Source organism: Lepidochelys kempii, chromosome 2, assembly GCF_965140285.1.
Source record: "Lepidochelys kempii isolate rLepKem1 chromosome 2, rLepKem1.hap1, whole genome shotgun sequence".
NCBI classification, from domain to species: domain Eukaryota; kingdom Metazoa; phylum Chordata; order Testudines; family Cheloniidae; genus Lepidochelys; species Lepidochelys kempii.
In genome coordinates this window covers 68696925-68718641 of record NC_136381.1, presented here as the reverse complement: position 1 = coordinate 68718641, position 21717 = coordinate 68696925, and the positions used below count along the sequence as shown (strand labels likewise).

At 44.8% G+C, this 21717-nt stretch overlaps 1 protein-coding gene and 1 long non-coding RNA gene across 2 annotated transcripts in view; one reads left to right on the top strand and one right to left on the bottom strand.

Moving 5' to 3' along the window:
* The window catches only part of LOC140906701 (DGAT1/2-independent enzyme synthesizing storage lipids), a 65505-nt gene extending 55478 nt beyond the window's left edge, over nt 1–10027 (bottom strand). The window contains exons 1-2 of the mRNA XM_073331145.1: nt 9948–10027; nt 2664–3053 (exon numbers count right to left, since the gene is read on the bottom strand). Coding sequence (XP_073187246.1) covers nt 2664–2979 — 316 coding nt within the window. The 5' untranslated portion in view covers nt 2980–3053; nt 9948–10027. The remainder of the gene's footprint in view (nt 1–2663; nt 3054–9947) is intronic.
* The window catches only part of LOC144930199 (uncharacterized), a 140516-nt gene that overhangs the window by 77889 nt on the left and 40910 nt on the right, over nt 1–21717 (top strand). The window lies entirely within an intron of this gene.

Below are 21717 nucleotides of genomic sequence, written 5' to 3'. Positions count from 1 at the left end.
TAGTAAGTAATCTAGCTAGGTATGTGTTAGATTATGATTTCTTTAAATGGCTGAGAAAAGAATTGTGCTGAATAGAATAACTATTTCTGTCTGTGTATCTTTTTTGTAACTTAAGGTTTTGCCTAGAGGGGTTCTCTATGTTTTTGAATCTAATTACCCTGTAAGATATCTACCATCCTGATTTTACAGGGGGGATTTCTTTATTTCTATTTACTTCTATTTTTATTAAAAGTCGTCTTGTAAGAAAACTGAATGCTTTTTCATTGTTCTCAGATCCAAAGGTTTGGGTCTGTGGTCACCTATGCAAATTGGTGAGGCTTTTATTCCAACATTTCCCAGGAAAGGGGGGGTGCAAGTGTTGGGAGGATTGTTCATTGTTCTTAAGATCCAAGGGTCTGGGTCTGTAGTCACCTAGGCAAATTGGTGAGGCTTTTTACCAAACCTTGTCCAGGAAGTGGGGTGCAAGGTTTTGGGAAGTATTTTGGGGGGAAGGACGCGTCCAAACAGCTCTTCCCCAGTAACCAGTATTAGTTTGGTGGTGGTAGTGGCCGGTCCAAGGACAACGGGTGGAATATTTTGTACCTTGGGGAAGTTTTGACCTAAGCTGGTAAAGATAAGCTTAGGAGGTTTTTCATGCAGGTCCCCACATCTGTACCCTAGAGTTCAGAGTGGGGGAGGAACCTTGACAGTGTCAGAGCCAGATCGCATTCTGTACTTTTGCTTTCCAGAGCAAGGCCCCTTTTAAATATTATGCATGCGTCACATTCCATTCCCCAAACCAAGGTTAAGATAGCAAATTTGAGTCCTGTGGAGTGGGGGAAGGAGAGAGGGAAGGAATGGGGGGAAAGCCACCTTCTGCCTGGCTATCTTCCTCATTGCTTCACCGCCTCCATGGGCAGAGCAACCAATCAGAACTCAATCTCCCTCTCCCCACCCCCATATCCTGTGTGAGCAATGGGTTGGGTCCTCTGCTCCTCCCCGCTGCAGCCGGGAAGTGGAGCGGGACCCTAGTGCAACCCCCCACCAATGGGAGGTGGGGAAGAACCCTAGGAGAAGCAGAGGTGAGGCAAGGGGTATGGGTAGTGCGTAACAGAGGCTGAGGGAAGCTAAGCCTCCCCAAACCTCACACCACTGGGTGGGGGGGAGGGAGGGCAGAAGCAGATTACCCATGGGCCCCGGGGCCCATGCCCAGGGACCCTGGCCAGTTTGGAGCCCCTGGAAAAATCTCCCCACACCACAGCCCCTGGGCTGGAGGAGCTCTTGCTCCCTGCTGCAGCCCAGGGCCGCAGTGGGGGCACAGAGCTTTTCCAGTCTTAGGGCTGTAGCTGGGGTGTGGGGGGCAGAGGTAGAAAGGAACAAGTTGCGGGTGGGGCCTCAGGGGAAAGAAGCAGAGTGGTGGCAGAATGGGGTAGGGTCATGAGGGAAGGTGCGGAGGGGCCATGGGGGGGGCCACATGTGGAAGGAGTGGGGCCTCGGCTGAAAGAGGCGGGGAAGGGGCTAGCCTCCCCAAGGGGAAGCTTCAATTGCCGCCCATGGTGGGGGGGATGGAATTAGTGGGGGCTGAGGGGAGCTGGAGAGGCAGAACGGTGGGGGCTGGGTGGGGTGTGGCAGAATTGGGGTGAGGTGGGGGCTGAACTGGTGGAGGGTGAAGACAGAACTGATGGGGGCTGGGCGCAGAACTGATTTGGAAACTACAGACTGTGACAAGGGTGGTAAACAGCTTAAACCGAGGCGGTAAGAAGGGAGGCTCATTTGGAGACTATATGATGGTGTTCCTCAAAATAATTCAAGGTATGTTGCAGAAGAGAAAAGGTTGGGAACCACTGGGCTAGAGCTGAAAACCTACATCATTCGTATTATCTTTGATGGCTCAAAATGCCTCGGAAATATCAACCAATTCTCATAGCTATCAGTGAACCCCATTTGAGTGTAACTATAGTTCAGCCCCAAAATGTTCAGAATACCAATTTTTAATAATAAAATGATAGCACCTCACAATACACAATAAAAAATGATTGTTAACAGCATTTTAAAGACCCCTTTCAAAAATATTCATAAACTATCTTTTGCTTCAGCCTGAAAACTGAAATTTGTTTCCTAACTGAATTTTCCTCCTTCTTTCATTGCTGAGCTATTGGAATATTTTTTTTACTCCCCTATAAAATTTGCTTTGAAAAAGGAATGCACAAAAAAAGTACATGGAATGGAATTTTTAAACAGATAAAAGAAAGGGTAGGTCAAACTTTGGTCCTATCAGTCTTCAAAATGTTCATATAGCAGGGGTTCCCAAACTTGGTTCATGGCTTGTTCAGGGTAAGCCCCTGGCAGGTCACAAGATGCTTTGTTTACCTGAGCATCTGCAGATATGGCCGCTCGCAGCTCCCAGTGGCCGCAATTCGCCATTCCCAGCCAATGGGAGCTGCGGGAAGCGGCGCGGGCCAACGCAGCACTTCCCGCAGCTCCCATTGACTGGGAACGGCAAACTGTGGCCACTGGGAGCTGTGAGCGGCCGTACCTGCAGACGCTCAGGTAAATAAAGCGTCTCGCGGTCTGCCAGGGGCTTACCCTGAACAAGCCATGAACGATGTTTAGGAACCCCTGCCATGTAGTCACCTGTTGCAGTAATACATATTTAGTGTTTAAAGGGGAAAAAAATCTCTTACCGTGCCATAGCTTTCCATACATACTAATTATGCGTGACACCATTAGCCTTCCATTGTCCCATAGTTTATTGGAAAAATCATCATCTAGGCCGTTCTTTCTCTTGTAAATGTGAAGGCAAATATTACAAAAGATGCAAACGATAAACCAGAGTAAATAAGGAAAAAATAATATTGTGAGTGACACACACAAGAAGGAGCCCATATAGTTTAGATAGTGGTAGTCCAGACCAATCCATTCTTTTAATACGTAAATCAGCCAGGTTGAGTTGATCACAGATTCCTGCCCTGAAGTATAGGATTCACTTTTACTTATCATCTTCTGTTTAAAAAAGAATTAGACAAACTGAGTCAAGCTCTCTTCGTAGTCAAAGCAGCTTCTTAACTTTGCCCCTAGAAAGAGAGAACACACTGTGTCATTTATTCCTACTACTACCACCATGCTTTCATTGTATGTAATTAATTTCATTGTATCGTGCCCTTTTGCTATGTTGCTTCTAAGCAGCTGTTGCTGTTATGGGGAGTGTTGACAATTTATAGTAGGAAACGTGTTTCCTGGGGAAATGTTGCGCTTACAAGGTGTTGCTGCAAACAAGCATCTACTGTATCCTGTTTTTCTCATGTGAAGTAGGACTTTGACATATGGTTATGGATACACACACAACTATTTTTAAACACATTGTAGTAGTGCCAGAAGAGCATCAGCAGAAGAGGGGACGGACAGCAGCAGAGGAATCCCTGACCAGTGATGGACTGAAGTGTAGTGAAATACCTGTGCAATGGGGCTAGGGGCAACACTGATGGAGATTCGGTGTTGATCAGAGAGGGAGAACTGAAATTGATAGATCAGAGAAGAAAGAGTTTTTATCCAGAACAAGATTTAATGAGTGGCCATCGTGGTGAGTGAAGGAGCTTTCTAGGGATGAAGATCAACTGCAGAGGGGAGGATGAGGAAATGAAGCTGAGGAGGCAGCAACTAATGGGTCAGAAGAGACATCAATGTGGAAGATTAAATCCAAGAGTGTGAAAGAGGAGGACTGTGAGTAGAGGCAGAAGGAAAACTAAGAATCATAGAGGAACATGGAATGGTCAAGGTAACAAAATAAGGAAGGAACTTGCTCCTTCCTAGATGATCTTCTCCCCACTTGCTTCTCTCCCTTCCACCAGAAGCCATTATGAAACCTTAATTATAGTGCTTGGTCCTGCTATAATGAAATGAAATAAATAATGGTCAGTACAGCCATCTTTGAGTCTTGCTTAACATACCAACGTTTAGTGGTGTGCCTTTGTTCTATAATTGTTTTATATAAGGTTTCAGAGTAACAGCCGTGTTAGTCTGTATTCGCAAAAAGAAAAGGAGTACTTGTGGCACCTTAGAGACTAACCAATTTATTTGAGCATGAGCTTTCGTGAGCTGTGGCTGTGAGAAAGCTCACGAAAGCTCATGCTCAAATAAATTGGTTAGTCTCTAAGGTGCCACAAGTACTCCTTTTCTTTTTGTTTTACATAATATTTCTTAACCTCACCAGTATTGCGAGGACTGATTAGCAAATTTTTGCGACGGACTTTGATATGAAGTTCTACTTAAAAAAAACGACATTATGCTCTGTATAATAGTAATATCTATCTGTATAATAGTAATTATAAAACTAAAAGGAGGCTAATTTGCCAGGTACTTTGCCCGTCTTCTCCTGTGTCAGCAAAATTCAATACACTTGTAACAAACAAGAATAGAACAAATAACAAGGTGGCTTGCAGTTGCATTGCGAGAATACACCTACAATTGTGGAGACAGATTAGAACCCCAGAGGTTTATGGTTCATTAAAGGTGGGACTGGTAGCACCCAGGTTGCCTGACACTCACCCTTGTAAGAGTCTGTTTCAGCTATTTATAATTTTGCCAGACTTTAACTTTGTGGGCTGAAATTTTCCATGCCAGAAAATATGGAACTGGGGAAGAGATAGGTTGGAGAGGACAGGGCAGAAAGGGTCACACCTTGGGGAATGGGCAGAAGAATCTGTGCCCACTAGAGTGAAATCCAAGATTTCTGAGTCCCACCATTCACAGTCCCAAAATGTCTGTGAAACCCATTAGCAAGTGTCCCATTCTGCTCTGGTGCTGGTCCACATAGCAGACACTGATTATCATCCTCTATCAGTTAGTCCATTAGCTCAAAATGGCAGAGGTCTGCGTGGTGGATCTAAGGGTACGTCTATACTTGTAGCTAGGGGTGCGATTTCCAACTCACGTAGACATACTCACACTAGCTCTCGTCAAGCTAGCGTGCTAAAAATAGTAGTATAGCCACTGTCGCGCAGGCAGCAGCAAACAGCTAGCTGCCCAGAGTACAAACCCTCCTGGACCCTGTGGGTATGTGCTCAGGATGACTAACTCATGCCACCAATAGCCTCTGCCCATGCTATCAGGACTACTAGGGTGGCCAACTTTCTAATTTGTGAAAAATGGACACTGAGTGCCGGAACCTCTCCCGCCCCCTACTCCGCCTCTTCCCTCCCTGAAGCCCCACCCGTGCTCTGACTCTTCCCTCCTAAGGCCCTGCCCACTCTGTTTCTTCCCCCTAAAGCCCTCCCCCTGCTCCACCTCTTCACCCCCATCGCTTGCTGCTCTCTCCACCTCCCTCCCCCTACCAGCTGAGCAGGGATTTAGGGGTGGAGGGGTGACTGGGGCAGGACGTTCAAGGGAGAGCCTTGCTCTGGGGTAAGTGATTGGGGCAGCACAGGGGATGGAGAGCCACACTTGGGGGTGGAGGGGTGACTGGGGCAGGACAGGGGAGGAAGAGCCACACTCTGGGGGTGGGGGTGAGGGTGTCTGGGGCAGGATGGGGAAGGGAGAGCCGTGCTCTGGGGGGTGACTGGGGTAGGATGGGGGAGGAATGCTCCAGGGATGGGGGTGCGCTCCAGGGATGGGGGTGACTGGGGCAGGGAGAGCCGTGCTCTGGGGGGTGACTGGGGCAGGATGCGGAAGGGAGAGCCATGCTCTGGGGGATAACTGGGGCAGGACTGGGGAGGGAGAGCCACGCTCCAGGGGTGAGGGGTGACTGGGGCAGGACTGGGGAGGGAGAGCCACGCTCCAGGGGTGAGGGGTGACTGGGGCAGGACTGGGAAGGGAGAGCCACGCTCCAGGGGTGAGGGGTGACTGGGGCAGGACTGGGGAGGGAGAGCCACGCTCCAGGGGTGGGGGGTGACTGGGGCAGGACGGGGGAGGAAGAGCCGCGCTCCAGGGGTGGGGGGGTGACTGGGGCAGGACGGGGGAGGAAGAGCCGCGCTCCAGGGGTGAGGGATGACTGGGGCAGGACGGGGGAGGAAGAGCCGCGCTTGAGGGGTGACTGGGGCAGGACTGGGGAGGGAGAGCCGCACTCTGGAGGTGGGGAATGACTGGGGTAAGACGGGGGAGGGAGAGCTACGCGCCAGAGGTGGTGGGGGATGACTGGGGCAGGATGGAGGAGCCACGCTCCGGGGGTGGAGGGGTGACTAGGTCAGGACAGGGACCAGCACAAATGAGGCTGAGAAGGAGGTCTGGGTAGTAAACCCAGTCACTGGCCCACTCCTCAAACGCCGCATGCTTCAGGCTGGCCCCCGAGAGCGCTGGCCGCCATACCTCTCTGCGCCAGAGCCGGCAGTTCCTGAATGCTCTTCCAGCTCCAGCAGCAGCTGCTCTTCCCACCCTCCTGGTGGCAGAATGGAAGCCAATTGTGGACAGTTACTCAAGTGACCAGACTTTTAGTGTCCAGTGAGTAGTACTCACCGGACACTGTTGGGTCCCCTTTTCAACAGACTTGCTGGTCAAAAACGGGACACCTGGCAACCCTAATGACTATACTACTATCTTTAGTGCACTAGCTCAAAGAAAACTAGTGGTAGTATATCTGCACAAGCTGGGAATTAGATCCTGTTCTTACAACTACTGTACCCACCTGCTGAAGTGAAGAAACAGATTGACGGAGCCAGAAGAGTACCCAGAAGTTACCTACTACAGGACAGGCCCAACAAAGAAAATAACAGAACGCCACGAGCCGTCACCTTCAGCCCCCAACTAAAACCTCTCCATCGCATCATCAAGGATCTACAATCTATCCTGAAGGACGACCCATCACTCTCACAGATCTTGGGAGACAGGCCAGTCCTTGCTTACAGACAGCCCCCCAACCTGAAGCAAATACTCACCAGCAACCACACACCACACAACAAAAACGCTAACCCAGGAACCTATCCTTGCAACAAAGATGGTTGCCAACTGTGTCCACATATCTATTCAGGGGACACCATCATAGGGCCTAACCACATCAGTCACACTATCAGAGGCTCGTTCACCTGCACATCTACCAATGTGATATATGCCATCATGTGCCAGCAATGCCCCTCTGCCATGTACATTGGTCAAACTGGACAGTCTCTACGTAAAAGAATAAATGGACACAAATCAGACGTCAAGAATTATAACATTCAAAAACCAGACAGAGAACACTTCAATCTCTTTGGTCACTCGATTACAGACCTAAAAGTGGCAATTCTTCAACAAAAAAACTTCAAAAACAGACTCCAACGAGAGACTGCTGAATTGGAATTAATTTGCAAACTGGATACAATTAACTTAGGCTTGAATAAAGACTGGGAGTGGATGGATCATTACACAAAGTAAAACTATTTCCCCTTGTTTATTTCCCCTCCTACTGTTCTTGTAAAGTGCTGGAAATGGCCCACTTTGATTATCACTACAAAAGGTTCCCCTCCCCCATGACCCCCCGCTCTCCTGCTGGTAATAGCTCACCTTTCCTGATCACTCTTGTTACAGTCTGTATGGTAACACCCATTTTTTCATGTTCTCTGTGTATATAAAATCTCTCCACTATATTTTCCACTGTATGCATCCAATGAAGTGAGCTGTAGCTCATGAAAGCTTATGCTTTAATAAATTTGTTAGTCTCTAAGGTGCCACAAGTATTCCTTTTCTAGCTCCAAGAGTAGATGTAACCTGTAGGTTGCAACCCTGCTGATGACTCATGTGGGCATTAGTACGATGCCACATGCACGAACTATTAAAAGAACAATATTAAGGTTACAAATTCAACCACTCAAAAGTAAGGAAATGCCAGAATTAAGGTGCCTGTGTCACCTTAATTCAGCCCCTTTGTGTATATGCATTATGGTGCAGTCTTTAGTTACATGACCATATGCAATTTTTTTCCATAAGTCACCTGCCTCATTCAGTGAATAGGATAGACCTGTTCTGAGGATGAATCAGGGTGTCTCAAATTGACATCCCAAAATTAATGGAATTTTTTACCTTAATCTCTCTGGGCCTCAGTTCTCCATCTTTAGAATGGGGATAATACTATGCCCTCATCTCACAGGGATGTTGTGAAAATTAACATTTGTGAAGCACTCATATACTATAGTGTTGAACACCACAGATAAACCCATGAGGAAATTAATCATTCTGTCTTCTGAGTAGTGTTTGAATAGTGTGCAGTAAATAAGGCATGGGGCACACACTGAACAATAATGATAAAATAAAATATTGAACAGCTGCCCATTAAGTGAGAATCACCCATCCTCTGTGCTGAATGAGGTAGGGGTCCTGAGGAAAAAAAGTATGTGATCATGTAATTAAAGACTTTATCATAATGTATACACACAAGGAGGCCAAACTAAGTTTGCATAAGAAACCTTAATTCTAGCATTTCCTAACTTTTGAATGCTTGATTTATCATCTTTAATAATGTTCTTTTAACATGATATTAAACATTTCTTGCTCTTTTTTAAAAAAAATGTTTACAATCTAATGCAGTGCAAAACCTCAGATATTTGAAGAGGGGAAAAGAAGAGATTCCAGAATTGAAAGGATTGTGTTATACAAGTCTTTTCAAGATCAAGTCTTAAGAATGTTTTTATTTTTTTGTACTGAGTGGTTCCATTGACTTCAGCCTCTGTGTGCTATATTATTAAAACCAGTAAAATAATAAAGTAAATACACAATTATTAAGCCATTTGGTATTTTGGGTCAGTTATCTTTAATAATCTCATCTGAGGAAATATTACCAAAATTAAGACTACAGGAAAGCTAAGATTCAATGCTCAGAAGCTTCTACAAATGCTGAGGCTGATGAATGAAAGATAAATAAGCCAAATAAACCACAACCAACTGATATGAAACTGCAACTCCCACAACTCTTAAATTGGGAACCTGCCATTATATCTGACAAATATCCTTAAATGGACACTGTCAACATTAAATCAATTTTTAAGAGTTTGAAATAGTTTCAGCTCTCAGATGTGCCCCATACCAGTTTTTGTGCGTTTACAATCACAGTTTACTATTATAGTTTTCTCTCTCCCATCTTGCTCCGTAAAAAAACAAAACAAGGAAACCTGACTAGCTGTGTAAGGGAGCTGATGACACTGTCTATCCACAGAGTGCAATCACAGGAACTACCAGATTGACCCGTGTTGCATCTGGTCCTGTGGTTTGTCTCCAACACTAGCCAACTACAAGATGCTTCAAGGAAGATGCAAGAAACGCTGAAGTGGGCATTTACGAAATACCTGCTCCTATTCTGTTCTCTTTATACTCTACACAGAAAACCCATCAATTAGAAATTAGTTAATCCCTGAAGACTAAGAGTTGATCACTTCCATTTTTCTTAAGTATTACCTACATTTACTGCAGATGTTCTCTGAATCCACATGAATGTCAAACTATTTTTTATCCTGCTAAACTCTTGCCCTAAATGATATATTGTGGCAAAGAGTTTGCACGTGCTAATTATGCATTAGGTAAAAGATCCTTTTGTTCGTTTCAAACGTGAGCCTTTTAATTTCCTTGAAAAATCCCACTGTTGCCTTATGAGAGAGGATAGGGTTGAGAGAAGCAAACTATCGCCTCTTTAGCCTCCATCTCTAAACAGTCCCAATCTTCCCAACCTCTCTTCCTACACAAGCTTCCCCTGCTTCTCAGCGTCAGTTTTGTTTGTTGCCCCTGGCTCAGCCCCCCCCTCTGTCAAATGCACAAACTAAACTAAAGGAACTGCTGTAGCCGCGCGAGCCGCACCACGGCGCAGGGCACAAGGCGGAGGGAGGCGGCCGCGCAGGGCAGAGGCTGCGCCGCAGCCCGGGGACCGGGAACCCCGCGGCTGCTGCGCGGGCCGCTGTCACGCGGCGCTGGGCGCGCTCGCCTCAGGGGAGCAGCCGCCGCGTGGAGCCCGCCCGTCCCCACACGCGTCCCCCGGGACCGAGAGTCCCCCGCGCTCAAGGATTCCTGCAGCTCACCTGGCTCCGGCTCTGAGCTCCGCGCTCCGCTTTGTCTCCAGCGCCGCTGGGTCCCGGCCAGGGTTAGCAGGGCGCGGGGCGGCACCCGGCAGAAGGGCTGGTGCCAGTTTCGGGAGCTTGTGAAAATCGCCCGGAGGCACAAGCGGGAGCCCGCCCTACCGCGGGCCCTGCCCTCCTAGGCCTTGGGAGCGAGTGCTTACCCCCCGCCCCTCCCCCCATGAACCGGACAGGGGCCTGAGCCCTCCCCACAGCATGAACCGAGAAAGAGGCCGGAGCCCCAGGGAACCCCCTGACCTCTGCCTCTCGCATGAACTGGGAAAGGGCCTCTGCCCCCTTATACTCATTGCTCCCCTCCATGAACTGGGAAAGGGGCTTGAACCCTCTGTGCCCCACCCCCACCCTATGCATGAACCAGGAAAGGGGCCACAGCCCTTCACATGCACTGTGCTGTCTAGTGCCTAAGCTGGGGAAATGGCCTTTCCCAGCAGCACAGGAGTCTACATAGCTGTATTACACCTGGCTCTTTTTAGGGGACTTTCTGGTGACACCGGTCCAGAGTAGGGCCCCATTCTCCACCATGGCTCCCTGTTCACTGGGGCCCAAATAAGCAAAGGGGATATCAAGCTACTGTTCTCTGAGCGATCTGTAATATTATTATCACCTCATGTTCAAAAATTTTGACTAAAGTGTTAAGAATCATGCCACTGACTTAAAAATAATGAGAGTTTAAACACTAAATGTTTTGTGAACATTTTATTTGCCTTTTGTGTTTTGAGATTTCAGGGTATGTCTAGGTCACCTTGTTAAGGTTTTCTCTGCAACCCTGGGGGTTAGAGATTTACTATTTTAAAAAAATGAAAACAGACTCTCAGTCACAGGAGTCCAGGTACAGGGGCTTTAAGAAAAACACAAAGCACAAAATGTGACACCTGTATGACCAACTAGGTAGGCTGTTACACAGTAGTATCCAGCTTCCAAATAAGGAAGCCCTTACAACAAACTTCCTAAGCAGTAAGAATTTCACACCCCACCTTAGAAGCTAATTAAAACACCCTGTAGCAAAAAATCCAGTAAGTGTTTGAAAAGTTTCAGAGTAGCAGCCGTGTTAGTCTGTATTCGCAAAAAGAAAAGGAGTACTTGTGGCACCTAGAGAACAGGAAACAATCGGTGTTACCATACACACTGTAATGAGAGTGATCACTTAAGATGAGCTATTACCAGCAGGAAAGCCTTTGCAAGTTGCAATTCTTCAAAAAAAACCCTTCAAAAACAGACTCCAACGAGAGACTGCTGAATTGGAATTAATTTTCAAATTGGATACAATTAACTTAGGCTTGAATAGAGACTGGGAGTGGGTGGATCATTACACAAAGTAAAACTATTTCGCCATGTTTATTCCCGCTCCCCCTCCCCTGTTCCTCAGACGTTCTTGTCAACTGCTGGAACTGGCCCACCTTGATTATCACTACAAAAGGTTTCTCCCTTTCCCCGCTGGTAATAGCTCATCTTAAGTGATCACTCTCATTTCAGTGTGTATGGTAACACCGATTGTTTCCTGTTCTCTATGTATATAAATCTCCCATTGTATTTTCCACTGAATGCATCTGATGAAGTGAGCTGTAGCTCACAAAAGCTTATGCTCAAATACATTTGTTAGTCTCTAAGGTGCCACAAGTACTCCTTTTCTTTTTGTTTAAAAAGTGTGTCTTTTACAGGCATCAAGATAAGAATCAGACCTGAGATATTGTGAAATTGCATTATAAAACAGTGTAATTATTGCGCTAGACATGTCAGAAAAGACAGCACATTGTCTTGCTCTGCATATAGAGCACCATGAATTTAAGCCTGGAACCACCAGCTCAAAATTCATTTTTTTCCCCTGGGTTAAGTCAGTGGCAAATCTCCCCTGTATTTTGAAGGGAGCAGGATCTGGCCCTCAGTAGTCTGAAACACTGTGATCCATCTATTACCCATGAAAAATGCTTTCTATAAGTATCTTAATAGGAATTTTAGAGTGATTCGGTAATATATTCCTAATGTTTCAATTAATTGAACTGAAAGCCATTTTAAAGATTAGCCAAAAAGAATGTTTTAAAATGCACCACACCTTATAAGCATACTGTAATCAGTGAAATTACATTGAAGTGAGTGTTAGCACCCTGGTTCTGCTTTTCAGTACGTAATTACTACTAATTCGTAAGCAACAGTTAAAAACATGTCTGATTTACTTGTTACATAGTTGGTGTTCTTCATGCATATTCTGTTAGGATCCAGGTGTATTAACAAAACTGTATTTAAACCAATTCTCAGTCATGAAGTGAATTTATCAAGTTGAGTATGATTTAGTTATCAAAAAGCATAACCAGTGCAGTTACAATGTGACTGCCTGTTTCTCTCCTCCTTTATATAAAAGGTGAGACTCAGCTATTCTTAAAACCAAAACAATTTATGGTAAATGGTACTTATGGAAGCTTTAAAAAGAGGCTAACTACTGGTGAGGCTTATACGGTAGTCTTGTAATTTAATTATCGGAAGTGTATTCTGAATTGTGCTTATGATCTATTTTGCCTTAAGCACTTCAGGGAGGAGGTGAAGTGGTGAAATTATAGGTTCATTTTTTATTGCACTCAGAGATCATGGATAAAACAGATCATACAATGCAAGAATTGTTGGCTTGTTTTAAACAAACCTCATGTAAAAGCAATACTGTGCCCTCTCAGCATTTACACACAGAATGAGTGACAAAACTGAACTAATAGGGGAACAGATGAAACGAAAGGAGTGGCATATAAAGTTTCCTATTTCTTCTGCATTCTTCTGGACACTGGGAACTCCCCCAGAGCAGTACTCGCAGAAGGGTCACTAAAAGGTTTCTGGTACAGGCTCATGATGATTTACATGCCAGAAGCTTACACAGAAGCCCCTCTCCAAGTACAAAGTCCACAGATGGTTATATATGTACCTATGGTGTCTAATGAAGGTGTGTTTGGGTGAGTGTGGTCTAAGACAACTGCTCCTTGATATTGCAAATACTAGAGATGGGAATGAGGGTGCTCTGAGAATTCCATAAACCAAAGTTGAGACTTTTTTCAGTTATAAAACCTAGCACAAGGAGCCATGTCTTTGATAGTAGTACAAGGTACACAAATGGGAAAGAGGGCTACGCCCTTTAGACCTCCCTCCTCTCTCCTCTCCCCTCTCCATGAATTAGAAAAGGGTCCTCAGCCCTTTACACCTACAACACACACACACCCTACCCTCTGAACCAGGAAAGATGGTTCAGCCATGTTAGGCCAAAGGTCCATAAAAAGTTATGAAGTTGTTCTAAGGGACTATTGTCATATAAGCCTCCATTTCCCAGCATTGTACACAGTTATTGCAAGAAACTAAAAGCAAATATGACTTTGGGTATATTAAGCTTATACTGCTTATAGAATGGAAACGTGTGATCTATTTTCATAACCTATTTTCATAATTGCAAACAGTATTTTTAAGCCTATGTGCTTGTTAAAATCTGATTGGTTCTCCCTGAATAACAAATTATGAAGTGGTAATGGAAGCCCTAACAAAGAGAAACAGAACATTGTCAACAGATGAACTTTGTATTACAGAATGGATGATGGATAAGATGTTCCAGCAGTAAAGGACAAAATGAAACGATAGGTTAAAAAGTGTTACACAGCTAATTACATAACCTAGTACTGTCTTGTTAATCAGGCCAAAGCATACATATATACCTACCTTTTGCATATAAAGGTGGAAACTTGGAACCAATGCTATCTGGACTGCAAGGGTGGCATTTGATGGTGATTCAATGCTGTTAGGTGTGTAACTAACCACAAAGTATAAAATGAGATTTTAAAAAGTGGTCTATAAAAGCTTTCAGAGTAACAGCCGTGTTAGTCTGTATTCGCAAAAAGAAAAGGAGTACTTGTGGCACCTTAGAGACTAACCAATTTATTTGAGCATGAGCTTTCGTGAGCTACAGCTCACAATGAGCTGTGGCTCACGAAAGCTCATGCTCAAATAAATTGGTTAGTCTCTAAGGTGCCACAAGTACTCCTTTTATTTTTATAAAAGCTTTGTAACCCATGTGGGTAAGGGTGAGCTGCAGACTGGCCTCCAGATTGTGTGGTCAGCACCACCTGTCTGTACATGCTGTACTTGGTGTACAGTAGAACCTCAGAGTTACGAACACCAGAATTACGAACTGACTGGTCAACCACAAACCTCATTTGGAATCAGAACTACATAATCAGACAGCAGCAGAGACCAAAAAAGGCAAATATTTTACAGTATTATGTTAAACGTAAACTACTAAAAAAAAAAAAAGGCAAAATTTAAAAAAAAGATTTGACAAGATAACGAAAGTGTTTCTGTGCTTGTTTCGTTTAAATTAAGATAGTCAAAAGCAGCATTTTCTTCTGTATAGTAAAGTTTCAAAGCTGTATTAAGTCAATGTTCAGCTGTAAACTTTTGAAAGAACCATCGCAACATTTTGTTCAGAGTTACGAACATTTCAGAGTTACAAATAAGCTCTATTCCCAAGGTGTTCGTAACTCTGAGGTTCTACTGTAGTAAGAAGAATCTGACTGAATAAACCAAGTTGAACTTACTATTTGATGTGTCACAGATTTAGAAACTGAACAGAACCCATTATGCATTTATTTACAGCCCCTGCCCGCAGATGAACTGGGAGAGTAACCTCAGCTCCCTTACACTTACAACCCCTCCATCCCCAACATGAACTGAGAAAAGGGTCTCAGTCTGTCCCCCTTTCCTTTCCTTTCCTCTCCCACCCCACACATGTAGAAAGGTGTCTTAGCTCCTTACAACCACTACTCCACTCCCACCCAGAATGAGAGAACCTGGATTGAGAGTCATTAGCTTCTGATAGCAGCATGAAGTATCTTGCTTCTAGGATACAGCTCTGTAGAGCAAGGAGAGGAAAGAATATAGTCACAAATATTACTTCTTTCTAGAGAGCGCTTAAGAACTGCTAAAACCTTGCCAGTGCAATTAACACAGAGAAGAGGGTTTAAAAAAAAGGGAAACAAGCGACTCGGCATTGACAGGGTTCTTTGACCAACTGGATTCCTTAGCTGGAAGTGTCATAGGAGAACTTAACTTCCCATGCTGTAAAATTCTTAGAAAAAATCATTGTTGACGTATCTGGACAGCTTGTGCTAGCATCTTTCCAAGAGACAAACAGGTCTTCTGTAGCTACCACTGGAACTCCCGGATCTGGGATTGTAGCATAAGGTTTCAGCCTGGAGACTATCTGCAGAAGTTGCCTTCTCTTCTAATTCACCCCAGTCCATTATTGTACAGGTCTGCTGTGTAGTTGTAGAAGCTACTGCCAATACTGCAGCTTCTAACTTGAATACCATATTGGTGTTTGAACCTTGGGAATATGCAGTCTTTTGCTGAACCATCACCTCTCCCATCAGAATAGTCTTCCTCAAGATATGAAATGTTAATCAGCTCTTCTGAATTAACACCAACCTCTCAGAACGTCACCTTTGTGCCCAGCACCTTATCACATGTCTTCACAAATGTTCTAGTGCCCTGGTCCCCGCATTCTTATAAGGTTCCAGACTCACTTTCCCCTGAACCCAGTTTCTTCTGCCAAGGGGTGCAGTAGTACTGCTTTGTTGGACAACCCCCAAAGCTCACCGGTCTTAGTCTCCAGTTTGGTGACCTGCTACTCCAGGATCAGAATGAGCATCTCTAGTTCCTAAACTTCAGCTACAGCATGTTCCCACTTCTTTGTGTGGTGAGAAGAGCAGCTCCTCTCCAGAACTAACAGATATTCCATCTCCTGTCTGTTGATGGATGATCTTCTCACAGTCTCTTTTCAGTTCAGCCCCTTCACATAGCTTCTCTTTGAAGTGGTTCTTCTTAGCCACTACCCACTCCATCTGGGTCCTGAGAGTTAGTTTCTGGTGCATCTTTTCTTGTAACAATTCATGAACTCTCTGTAGCTGGGTCCCCACAATGCCTGTGGGTGAAAGTTTTGCTCTTCTCCTGGTTTGGCCTTCCTGAGCTCCTTTTCAAACTGAGTAGCAATTCTGTTACTTGTCCCCATATATGAAAAATGTTTCCTTTGCCATGTAGAATCATCTTCACTTAATTGACCAGCATAGAATAGTTGTTCTCTCATGTCTGTCTTGCCCTTTCCAGACCTGCTTCTATCTGCTTTGTTTGTTGGTGCTGTTCAGTTAGCCCCTTCAGGAGTGCCCAGGAGTTTCTCCTTTAACTCTTGGATTTGGACTTCCTGCACCTTTTTATCCAACCATCCAAATCTAGGTAGAAATGCTTCTTCTGGACCTGCAATTTAGTGTTGTTGAACAATTTCATAATCTTTCTGCCAGCAATTCCCTGGCTCTTTAGAACCTTGGAGTCACTCACCTTTGAGGTGCTCCCAGCCCTGTAATCCTGCTTTCCTTTATAACAGTTGGCCATCCCCATCTTGCATGGAGCCCCTCCCAGTTCCTGCATCTGATCTGGTTCCTATAATAAGGTAGCTCAAGTCCCGAAGTTTTTACCCACTGGGGCGAGGTTGAAGTCAAGATACTTCCCATAAGCAATGTGGAGTTCAAAACCTCAGGCCTACCTCTCCCAAAACATGTGGCCACTAGGGCCTCACACTTTCTTACCCCAAACTGCATCCTCACACTTTGGTTTAGACTCTAGTAGTCTGAGTTCTACTACTTTGGGGCACAGCCTCTCTATTAGTTGGAACTTTCCAGTTCTCTCAGTACTCTGGTCAAATGGGTATGCCACAGAGGCATTGTTCCCATAGAGACCAATCCATTTTACATGCCCTGTTTACCTGCAGTCAGTGCACACAGTTGCATGAGCCCCTGCCTTCTTTTTTTTCAATGTTTTCAATGACTGTCTCATTCCCATTGCATGATGCCTGCAAAAAGCGGGAGCTAGCCCTCCAAACGCAAACTTAGGAGGGTAAATATCTTACTCCCTGGGAAGGTGTTTGTGTCTTGCTGCTCAGCTATCCCTCCTTGATGGGAAGAAATCTTTCACCCCAGCCCTGGAACCATATTGTGATGGCTGGAAGTCACCCTGGTTCACCCGCTTTTGGTCAAGTGTGGCACCGCAGGTGCTCCCTGCCTCAGTTCCCTTGATCCAGATTATAAACAAATCCAGACCTTGCTCCCCACCTTCCAAGGATCTTATTTATTAACAAGAGCCATAGGCATAAGTAGAAACTTAGATACACCCAGGGACATTCATTGTATCTGGTTTAGTCCAAACTAGCAATCTCTGGCTCCTTCCTTCAGGAGACTTTTCTTTTCTGCACCGGGAAACAATCTCTTTTTCTGGAACACTTACCCGTTCTTTCTCTGCATTACTCCTTTTTGTGCCTTTACAATCCTCCCTAAAGCAGAAGTTCCCAGCTCAGGGGTGGGCAAACTTTTTGACCCGAAGGCCACATTGGGATGTGAAACTGTATAGAGGGCCAGGTAGGGAAGGCTGTGCCTCCCCAAACAGCCTGGCTCCTGCCCCCTATCCTCCCACTCCTCACCCCCTGACTGCCCCCCTCAGAACTCCCCACCCATCCGACCCCCTCTGCTCCTTGTCCCCTGACTGCCCCCTCCCAGGACCCCCTGCCCCTAACTTTCCCCTGGAACCCCACCCCCTATCCAACCCCCCCTGCTCCCTGTCCCCTGACTGCCCCCCCCCGACCCCTATCCACACCCCCGCCCCCTGGCAGGCCCCCCAGGACTCCTATGCCTATCCACTGCCCCTCCCCCCAGAACCCATCCAACCACCCCCTGCTCCATGTCCCCTGACTGCCCCCAGGACCTCCTTCCCCTTTTCCAACCCCTCCCTCCCCCCATTCCCTTACTATGCTGCTCAGAGCGCCAGGAGCTTGCAGCCCCGCTGGAACCTGCCGCACTGCCTGCGCGGTGGTGTAGCTGAGGGGGAACAGCAGGGGAGGGGCCAGGGGCTAGCTTCCCTGGCCAGGAGCTCAAGGGCCGGGTAGGATGGTCCTGCGGGCCAGATGTGGCCTGTGGTCAGTAGTTTGCCCACCTCTGCCCCAGCTCATCTTTGGAAGTAGGGCTGCGTTAGTTAGTCCCTCACTCTTTTCTGAAAGAGGATTCCTCCCAGATCTCTCTGGACCTGAGTAGTGGGTTAGCCAGCTGTAGAGCCTTTGCCAGCTTCTCCCTCACCTGTCCCTTTTCCTTAACTAGGCATCAGTTCAGGGTGTTCAGCAAGTCAGCCTTTTCCTGCTGTTAACTCCTGTTGTCTTCCCTGCTACAGAGAGAGGAGGCAGCCTTTGTGCAGGCAATCTTAGGTCTTAGGGTTACAGTGGATGAGAAGCTGGATATGAGTCAACAGTGTGCCATTGTTGCCAAGAAGGCCAATGGCATTTTGGGGTGTATAAGTAGGGGCATTGCCAGCAGAATGAGGGACGTGATCATTCCCCTCTATTTGACATTGGTAAGGCCTCATCTGGAGTACTGTGTCCAGTTTTGGGCCCCACACTACAAGAAGGATGTGGAAAAATTGGAAAACGTCCAGCGGAGGGCAACAAAAATGATTAGGGGACTGGAACACATGACTTATGAGGAGAGGCTGAGGGAACTGGGATTGTTTAGTCTGCAGAAGAGAAGAATGAGCGGGGATTTGATAACTGCTTTCAACTACCTGAAAGGTGGTTCCAAAGATCTAGACTGTTCTCAGTGGTAGCAGATGACAGAATAAGGAGTAATGGTCTCAAGTTGCAGTGGGGGAGGTTTAGGTTGGATATTAGGAAAAACTTTTTCACTATCAGGGTGGTGAAACACTGGAATGTGTTACCTAGGGAGGTGGTGGAATCTCCTTCCTTAGAAGTTTTTAAGGTCAGGCTTGACAAAGCCCTGGTTGGGATGATTTAGTTGGGGATTGGTCCTGCCTTGAGCAGGGGGTTGGACTAGATGATCCCCTGAGGTCCCTTCCAACCCTGATATTCTATGATTCTATGAATCTTCACCCAGTTCATCCCCAAGTGGTTGAGGGATGAAGGGTGCTTGCTCCACCCGCTCTACAAAGCACCTGGCCCCAAGTCCTTTAAGATACAGTGACTGGATATCTTCCCAAGCACCAGTCATTCACAGGACTGCTTCCTCTCTGTCCATATCCCCTATAGGTACTTGTATAAATATATATCTTTTGGGCCTTTCAAATCCTTAAAAGGTCATGCCACATGGCAGGGTGGGCTGACCACTAAGCCCTACAAACCTTAAGGGCAGACTACCCATTACACACAGATTCTAGGGTCAGCTAAGGAATGATCTGGTTCTCAGGTACTCTGATTTAGACCCTGGACACAACTGCTTCAGAGGGTTTTTTGGTAGTGAAATAACCACAGCATGGCAGATCTCCAGCCATACCTTTATCTCAGCCACACCTTGGGCATACCCATAAAGGCTGGGAGCTGAGAGCATGGTGTGGGGCCTCATACACCCCCCAATTAATCTCCTTCTGTTGGGAATTCTCAAGTGAGTGTTTCCAGAGTGCTTCAGGCAACCCAGAATGGGGTCATTGTATTCAGGATGCCTAAAACTGACCTCCCTTGCATCACACTTTCCCCACAAAATATAGTACAATGATAGTTGATAGATAGATGAATGCCTCAGGTAGAAGTTCCCCTCTGAGACATAATTATACGACTCAACTCCTTCCCTTTTGCAAGCAGATAATATCCCTGTGATGATTCAACTGATTCCTTTCATGTAAAAGAAATTGAGAAAGCTTTTAATATTCTTTCAGTGCAATTTACTAGCTGGTAACAAGTCAAACCAGTGCCTGTACTCAACCAGCTCTCCATACATAATAAACAAGTTACTCCTTGCACCACTGTTTGGAAACCTCAGATGTAAATTACTGAGGGACGGTAGCAGAGAGTAGGGTTATTAGAATAAAACTATATCTGGTTGAAATTAAATTATAATTCTCCAGGAAATGACAATGTTTTAAATTTTTCCTTTGTTCTGAATCTGAACGAAAAAAGTAAAAAAATTCAAAATTTCCTGAAAAAAATTTCCAATTTTTTTTGCCAATTTTGAAACAAATTTATCAAAACATTTTACGTATATTATAATAAAAAGTCAAAATAACATTAAAATGCAGAACTTCAATAGTGTTTCATCAAACATTGCAACACAATCAGTTCTTCTTGCAAAAGGTGTGGATTTCATTGAATCAGCATTTTCCAATAGAAAACTATTCCATCAAAAAATTTTCAACCAGTTCTAATTAAAACAATTGTGAGAATTTAAGACAAGGAGGTCATAAGTCATTGACAGAAAGCTCCAGCTCTCTGTTAGTGGGCAACAATTAACTATATAAGAGATGACTGAGCTACTGTAAGAAAGTTTTACTTTATAAAAAATTAATAGACATAATTTATTTTTGCCTTTTACCTTTGAAAAGTAACAATTAAAATATAGAATATTGGTGGTTTGGGTTCTCAAACTGTTAATAAATTGCGTAGTCAGTTTCTTGACCACACTTTGGTTTGTTGTGAAATATACTTAAGAGACCAAATAACCATTGTCAGTCAGGCTTACTGCTATAAGCCAAAAATAATATAGTACCAAAAAAATTCTATATGAATCAGTCTCTGGGAAGCCATCTCATGCAGAGTTATTACATTCACCTTATGTAGAACTTGTGCTTCCAGAGTTACCCTAAAGCCATCTTTTCATATCCTACCTTTCTACAAGTTCATGTACATGTCATCTGAAATGAGATTTAACCAATCAGCTTTCTATCTTGTTTTTGTGGTACCATAGTGTACCCATGAACATATGCATTCTGGGTGTGAAAGCACCTTCTAGGTAGAACTATCCTAAATCCTGACCTCTTCCTTAGGACATTCCAATGCTGGCATGTGAAAATAACTCCCTACCTGTTCTTATGGTAAAATAATCATGTGTCCTGACCCTGACATTAAGCCAAAGCTTATGTAAGGTAATGCAAGATGTTATGAGACACTTAGCATAAGAGAATGGGATTATAGTAAAGGTATAGGACAATTTAGGTTTTATAACTGCTATACTATTTTGCTTAATAAATGCTAATGTGTAATGGTAAGGATAATACATATAAACATACGTATGTATGCTCACCAGCATATTGGTCAACAAATCCCCACTTGTTGCCTTGGTAATGTTGTAGTTAAGACGACACCTTTGCCAAATTAATATATGAATGGGGGAGGGGGGGTTATACGTGATTTTAAGTGTTTTACCAAACGTATAAGTGACAATACATAATTAACACACCTAATATCAATACACAGCTTTACATGCAACTTTGCTTTAAGTGTAGGAAACCAGTATTTCAAGATCCCCATCATGGATAAGGTCATTCAAGGCTTGTTTTGCCTTATGCACCTCATTTCCAATTTGAATAATGTGTGTGTCTTTCCGATCTAGTACTGTTTTTAAATATAAAGTCAGAGGATTAATATGCATGTTAATAACTAGTAGGTAAATTTCAACCGTCTCCTGATATTGGGGCTCATTTTGGATAATAGACTTATTCTGAAAAACAGGGATAGGCATTATTATAGCATGTCCTACAGTGCTACATACATGAGGAGTAAAACAGAAATTTGGAGTAGCGACATTACAAGTGAGGTCTCCATATATAAATTTCTTGTAAGTAGTTATTACACAGTACAGTCCACTCATACTATAGGTTACCCTTACTTCTGGTTGTCATCATTTGGTAAGCTTCATCAGGTCAGAGACAGCAG